The 7,175-nt window shown below is 61.3% G+C and overlaps 1 protein-coding gene across 1 annotated transcript; it reads right to left on the minus strand.

The window, feature by feature from the left end:
* Positions 1-260: 260 nt before the first annotated feature.
* On the minus strand, positions 261-1,481 carry LOC138100949 (zinc finger protein 3-like). Its single transcript, XM_068998786.1, has one exon. It carries the CDS (start codon positions 1,479-1,481, stop codon positions 555-557), a length of 927 nt encoding a protein of 308 aa, XP_068854887.1. The 3' UTR covers positions 261-554.
* Between the last annotated feature and the right edge of the window lie 5,694 nt (positions 1,482-7,175).

Below are 7,175 nucleotides of genomic sequence, written 5' to 3' on the forward strand. Positions count from 1 at the left end.
CACGTTCTGCCAGCACAACTGTGAGATTGTGGCCCCAATCTGCCTGGCTTTGTGGCCCCACAACACTCAGATCCTCCCAAATATTCCCCTGAATGGCAAATTCACCCCCAAAATTCCAGTAAAATGGTGCTGCTTTAGATCTCTTTAATTTCTTTATTTGTACTACAATTTTGATTGTTTCAGTGGGATTAACATGGAAATTACTTAGGCTGCAGAAGATCTCCAAGATCATCCAGCGTTGCTTGATGCCACCAGAAGAAACAACTGGACAGAACAGATGAAAATTTTAGGGTGTAAAGGTAAAAAAATCAGCTCTTCCCAATGAATTTCCAATGTTGATCTGAGCCCCGATGGATGTTCCGGCCCCTGCGTTCACCCAGGTGCCTACGGGGATCCAGGAGAACGTGGAGAGCACCAGCCAGGGGTCTTCCCAACACAGATCACAAGGAATGTGGGTATCCAGGGCTCTTCCCAATGTGGGTCCTCTGATGGGGGATGCAGTTGGAGCAGAGGACAAAGCTCTTGCCACAGTCGGAGCACTCGCAGGGCTTCCCTTACTGGTGCCTCTGTTGATGTCTGGTCAAGTGAGAGCTCTGTGAGAAGCTCTTCCCACACTCGGGACACTCGTAGGGCCTCTCCCCAGTGTGGATGCGCCGGTGCCTGACGAGGTGGGAGTTTTGCTTGAATCCCTTCCTGCATTCAGGGCAGCGGAAGGGCCTCTCATCCGTGTGAATCCGCTGGTGCCGGAGGAGATGGGAGCTGGTGTGAAACCTCTTCCCACACTCGGAACACTTGTAGGGCCTCTCCCCGGTGTGGATGCGCTGGTGGACGATCAAGGAGGAGCTCTGTGAGAAGCTCTTCCCACACTGGGGACACTCATAGGGCCTCTCCCCAGTGTGGATGTGCCAGTGCCTGACGAGGTGGGAGTTTTGCTTGAAGCCCTTCCTGCAGTCGGGGCAGCGGAAGGGCCTCTCCTCTGTGTGAATCCTCTGGTGCCGGAGGAGATGGGAGCTGGTGTGGAATCTCTTCCCACACTCGGAACACTTGTAGGGCCTCTCCCCGGTGTGGATGCGCTGGTGGATGACAAGGGTGGAGTTTTGCTTGAAGCCCTTCCTGCAGTCGGGGCAGCGGAAGGGCCTCCCCACCGTGTGAATCCACTGGTGCTTGTGGAAATTTGAGCTGCTCTGAAACCTCTTCCCACACTCAGGACACTCGTAGGGCCTCTCCCCAGCGTGGATCAGCTGGTGCCGGATCAGGTGGGAGCTCCAGCTGAAGCTCTTCCCACATTCCCCACACTTGTGGGGCTTCTCCCCATTGTGAAGCCGCTCATGGACCACCAGCTCTGACCTCTGGCTGGATCTCCGGCCGCCTTCCCAGCACAGGGTGGGTCTTCCCTCCTCAGAGCACCCTGGGCTGGCTTTGGAGTCCCTCCTCCTAAGGGATCTCCGGGGCTTTTCCTCCCCATTGGATTCCTGTGCCATGGAGCCGCTCAAAACGGCCTCTTCCACCAGGTTCTGCCGCGGGCATTTGTCCTCCCTGGGCTCCGTGCTCAGCTCCTTGTCTGGGGGAGGAAGAACAAGGAGAGGATGAGATTTGCCTCCGTGCCACAGGGAAGGGCAAGGAGATCCCCGCAGTCCATCCCAGCAGGGCTGTCCTGCAGCTGGGGGCGATGCTGGGCTGGGAGATGGAGCAGGAGAGAGGGGGAAAGGGGCAGTGACTTCCTCCTCACCTGCCTGGGGATCCCAGGGCATCTTCCTCTTCCTCGCAGCTTCCTCCTCCATCTGGCCAAGGGTTGGGAATGGGAAATCCTGGTCTGGGGAGAAACAAGGGATGAGCACATTGAGTTTACATGTTCCTCTGCCAAGCCCTTGTTAAGAAGTCACTGGTCACTGTGTGTAAATAAAAATCTGCTCTGAAAAAGCCTCTCAGGAGTTCCCCCTCTCTGGTCTCTCCATTTTGGGGTTCGGGGGTTCCCCCCTGTCCTGGCTGCTGGGGGTCCCTCTTTTATTGGGAGTCCTCCTCTCTACTTGGTCCCCGCTCTCCACAGGCTGCTGGAAGTCCCAGGAATCCAAAAGCTCCCCCCTTTTGTCTCCCCACTTAGGGATGCTGGGGGTTATGGGGTCCCCAAGTCCCTTCTCCCCTTATTCTCTGCTTCGGGGTGCAGGGGGTGCAAGGAATCCCCCCTTCCTCTCTCCAGGCTCTTGAGGGTCCCGCGAATCACAGTGCTCCCCCCTCTCTGGACTCCCCACTTTGGGGTCCTGGGGGTCACAGGGGTTCGCTCCTCCAGATTGCCGGGGCTCCCCTGGTCCCGGTACTGCCCCTCTCTGCTCGTCCCACTCTGGGGGTCCTGAGGTTCCCCCCTCTGGCTTTCCCAGGGGGTCCTGCAGCCCCCTGGCTCCGGGCTGGAGACGGCCCTGCCTGACCCACCAGCATGGGGAGGACCTCACATCCCACCACCCCCCACTGGAGCTCTGCCAGCAGCCACTACAGGGATCCCCCAAAAACACCTCCAGGGGACCCCCCAGTATCCCCCCAAGGGGCACCTATGGCTCAGCTTTGGACTCCTGCAAGATCCAAACATCCCCCCAAAAAACACCGGCCCAGGGACTCTCCAGGATATTTGGGCCAAGCTCCCCCTCCCCCATCACCTGTGGGATGGGGAGGTCAATGCTCCTTGGGGTGAGGGGCCTGCAAATTCTGGGACCGCTGGACCCACAAGCTTCTTCCTCTTCCTCCACCTTCTTCTCATCTTACTCCATCCATTCTCCTCCTTCTCCCTAATCCCACCTCCTGCTCCTCCTCTCTCCATCCTTTCTCCTGCTCCTTCTTCCCCCATTCTTCTCTTCCATCCCTCCTCCTCCCCTGTTCCCCCAAACCCCTCGCATCCCACAGAAGGAATGAGAATGGAGCCATGACAGGTCAGGATGAGCAGTTCAGAGCTCTGGGCTGCTCTCACCCCCTGGGGGGAACCTGGCCAAGGGAAAAGATGCAAAATTGGTGGGTGGAGATAAAAACTTGGTGTTGTGGTTGGGTGGGGACTTTCACCTCTCTGGTCTCATGTCAAGATGGAGAGGGGAGCAGGGAATGCAGAGACTGATGGGAGATCCCAAGGGATTTAGGGGCAGGATGAGGGCTGCTGTGAGCCCCTGGTTAGGGCGGGTCAGCCTGGAGACCCCAGAGTGTTCCCAGGGCCCCAGGATGGAGAGTTGTCACCACCTTCTGCTTCAGGTGGTGGTTCTGGGGGGACCTGGGCTCCTTGGGGCTCTTCCTGCAGCCAAGAACTTGTAGGGACCCTCCTCCAGGTGGCTCCTACACATGTTCCAGGGGCTTGGAGCTCACGGTGAAGCCCTTCCCAGAGTCTGGGCATCCACAAGGGCTCCCCAGTGTGGATCCCCTGGTGCCTGCTGAGGTTGGGGCTCCTACCAAAGCTTTTCCTGCCCTCCTGGCCCCTGTAGGGTCTCTCTCCTCTGAGATGGGACCTCTGGGCAAAGCTTGGGCAGACACAGGACTTCTCCCCCACTTGGATCCCATGCTGGGAGATCAGCTCTGTGCTCGGCCAAAGCTCTTCCCACAGGAGATCAGTCCCCTGCCATGACAGCAACTTTGGGGTTCTCCAGAACCCCTCCCACTCATCTGGAGGTCCCACCCCCCTTCTTTCCCCTCCTCCACGCTTTTCCCATCATCCCCCAATCCTCGTTCACCAACCGACCCCACTAAGGGGAAGGATCCCACTCCCTCTTTCCTCCCTGTCTCTGCCATCCCCCTCTCCTTTCTCATCTTCCCCCAAAGCCTCAGTGTCCCACGCTCTTGGTTTGGGGCTCTCAGTCCCCTCTCCCACTCCGTTTCGGGAGTCCGATCCCCTTTTCACTGCTCTCCCCCTCCTTCCAACGGGTCCCCCCTTTTTCCCCCCTCCCCTCACCCCAGAGCGCCGCACCCAGGCCGGGGGGGCTCCCAGCACCACCAGTGCCACCAGTGCGGCCCCAGCTGCCCCCACACGCCCCATGCCCCAAAGCAGCCGCGCTGTGCCCTGGGGGGTCCCCAGAGCGGCCCCGCCCCGCACGGCACTGGGAGCACCAGTCCGGACCAGTGCGGAGCGCGGGCGGGCGGCATCAGCCGTGCCCGGGCAGGGCCGGGCCCCGCGGGGCTCCCGCCCGCACTCGGCCCCCGCCGGGACAGCGCGGGGGGGCCCGGCCTGGCCGCCCCCACCTCCCCCTCCCCAAATTCCGCTCCGGGGGGCGCTGGGGGCGGGGGGGCTCAGGTGGGGCCAGAGGTGCCGGAGCCACGTGTCCCCCGCTGCCAGCACCACCCCCTCAGGATTAGGGGTGCCCCAAAACTCCCTCAGAGCTGGCGGATACCCCGCAGGCCCCTAAGGAGTGGGGTCCCCCCGGCCTCGTCATCCCCATCCTTCGCCTGCCTCATCCCAGGCCCCATCCTGCCCATCCCCCTCCACCACACTTCATCCCACACCCCAATCCACATCCCACCCGTCCCGGGCCCCATCCCGCCCCATCCCATTTCTCCGGACAGCCGCCACCGCGACCCCCCAAAACCCCGCGTGCCGGGGACTCCCCAATATCCCCCAAGGGGCATTTGCGACTCACATTTGGAGCCCTGTAAGATCCAAACATCCGCCTCCCCCCCCCGCCCCACCAAACCCCCCTTCCCCCAGGAACCAACAAAGATATTTGGGGCTGGGTGCTGGAGTCCTCCAAGCTCCAAAAATCCCCTCTCCCGAAACAACCCCAGGCACCGCCCAAGATATTTGGGGCGAGCTGCCCCTCCCCAGTCACCTGCGGGATGGGGGGAGCGGTGTTCCCGAGGCCGAGAGCTGCGGACACAGAGAGCGATGGATGCACGTGGAGGCTCCTTTTCCTGCCTCCTCTGGCCCTCCTCTTCCTCCCGCCCCTCCCCCTTTATCCCTCCTCTTCCTCCCGCTCCTGCTCCTCCATCCGTCCTCCGTCCAGCAGCTCCGCTGCCGCCCCCAAACCTCGGGCTGGACCGTGGGGTCTGGGACACAGCCCCGTGCTGGGGGCAGAGCCGCTGCTGGGGCCATCGCTGTGTCCAGGGCATCCTTTGTGGCCCTCGTGCAGCTCCAGGCTCCCGAGGGCTCCCCGAGGGTTTCTGTGGCTGTCTCTGCTCCCCAAATCTGTCGCGTTTGATGCCCGAGCGCGGCAGCCCCGTGCCCTGTGGCAGCAGCCGGTGCCGGGACACAGCCCCGGGAGCTGCGCTAATGCCCGGCCGTGCCAGGAGGGACTGAGGGGAGGGGACTTCATAAGGATCCCCCCTCTGCGCCCCTGGCTGCGCACAAAAAGGTTCTTTGGTGCATGGGAGCGATGTTCCGGGGTTTCTGGGTGTCACGGGCCGGCGGAGACGCCCCTCGGTGCGGCTCTTTGATCGGATTTTTTTCTTTTCTCGCGGTTTTCTCTCGTTCCCAGCTCGCCCGTCCCGCCGAGCGGCTCCTTCAGGGGCCCGGGGCGGCACCGAGCCCTCGGGGCGGCTCCAAAGGGCCCCGTCCGCCGCCGCTCCCCGAGGCCTCCCCGCTGCTGCCGGGGATCGGACACCGCAGGCGGCCCCGGCCCCTTCCTCTTCTTCCTCCTCGCTGCTGCCGGGATTCAGCCCCCGCCGCCGCCCGGCTCCTTCTGCCGCTCCTGCCCGGCACGAAGCGGCGCTGCCGCTGACGGGGCCGGAGCGCGGCTGCCCCGCGACTGCCCCGCGCCTCAGGGCCGGGCCGGGGAGTGACCGCACGGCTGGGGATTGACCCCATGGGAGGGACCCCCCGCTGGCCAGGGCAGGGACTGACCCCATGGGAGGGACCCCGCGCCGGAGCAGGGAAGGATTCCTTTCCCCGAGGGGAAGCAGCGGCACGAACTGAGCGCGACTCCCATCCCTTCTCCCTGCCCCGCTGGGCACAGCAGGGAGGAGCCGGGCATAAAGTGAACTCCGGCAAGGACAAAGAGGTCGGGGGAAGGTTCTGTACCAGGGTTTATTTTCCTCCTCACTCTCCTGTTCGGATCCGCTCCGTCCCAAATCCAGTTCATTCCCCACGTCGGGGTTCTTGTGGCCGCGATGGCGATCCCTGAGTGACCTCTCCCTGCCCTTAGCCTGAGCCACGAGGACTCGCATCTGTTCCAGTTCCGTGCAATTCACGGGCATTTGGGGCAGCTGGAGCGAAGCAGCTGGAAAACCACAGCGGGCTCGAGAGGGACTCAAGCAGGGCAGGAGCCGGGGCTGCCCCGAGGGAGCTCTCCTGACACGAACCTTCCCGGGCTCTTCCTACGGGAATTGCGGGGAATGTTTCCATTCATCGTTGCAAAGCAGAGTCACAAGTGGAGCTGAGCTTTCAGCTTGAAATGAGGGAATCGAACGTGTGCGCGGGGACTGCTGGAACCTCCAGGTGTCACTTGATCCTTTAGTTTCGGAAATATTCAGCCCCTCAGCAGCGATGTCTCTCCCAGCCCACCGGCTCCTGGCTCAGACCCAGCTCGGAGCTCGGAGAAGAGACCCAAAGTCGCCACAGAAGAAGCTCGGCCGTTATTTTCTTCTTTCATGTTTATTTTATGCCATTTTATTTTATAATCTATCATACTCATTCTTTTTCTTTTATTCTTAGTTTCTTTTTTTTTTTTCCATTTTTTTTTCTTCTTCTATTACATCGGGTTTTTTTCTCTATTTCCCCCACACAGCCTTTGTTCCCCTCCCGGAGGTTTGTGGTGCGATGCTGTTCTACCGGTTCTCCCCCTGAAACAAATGAAATCAATCAAAATAATGATGGATTTTTGAACTCTTCCCGCCGCTCTTTCCAGAAGGTCTCGATCGGAGGGGCCTCAGGGCTTAATTGGGGAGAACAGTTTAATTGGGGCGAGAAACACTTCAATTCTGGGGAGAAAATGTGAATGGAGGGGAGAGAAAATGAACTGCGGGGAGGAGCCCCCCAGCCCCCGGCTGTGCCCCGAAGGTGCTGCCCGCGGCTCCCCTGCTCCCACCCCCGGGCTGGGGGCGCGGAGCTGCCGCTGCTCCCCGGCAACGTCACGGGATAAAAACTCCATTCAAGCTTTTCCAGCCGCGGCAGCGACGCTCAGCGTTCCTTGGACCTTCCATGGTCCGTGGACATCCCGTGCCCCTCGGCTGTTCCGCGTCCCCCGGTGTCGGGAAAGGCGCGGGAGACAAGCTCATGA

Source organism: Aphelocoma coerulescens, unplaced genomic scaffold (assembly GCF_041296385.1).
Source record: "Aphelocoma coerulescens isolate FSJ_1873_10779 unplaced genomic scaffold, UR_Acoe_1.0 HiC_scaffold_172, whole genome shotgun sequence".
NCBI classification, from domain to species: Eukaryota; Metazoa; Chordata; class Aves; order Passeriformes; family Corvidae; genus Aphelocoma; species Aphelocoma coerulescens.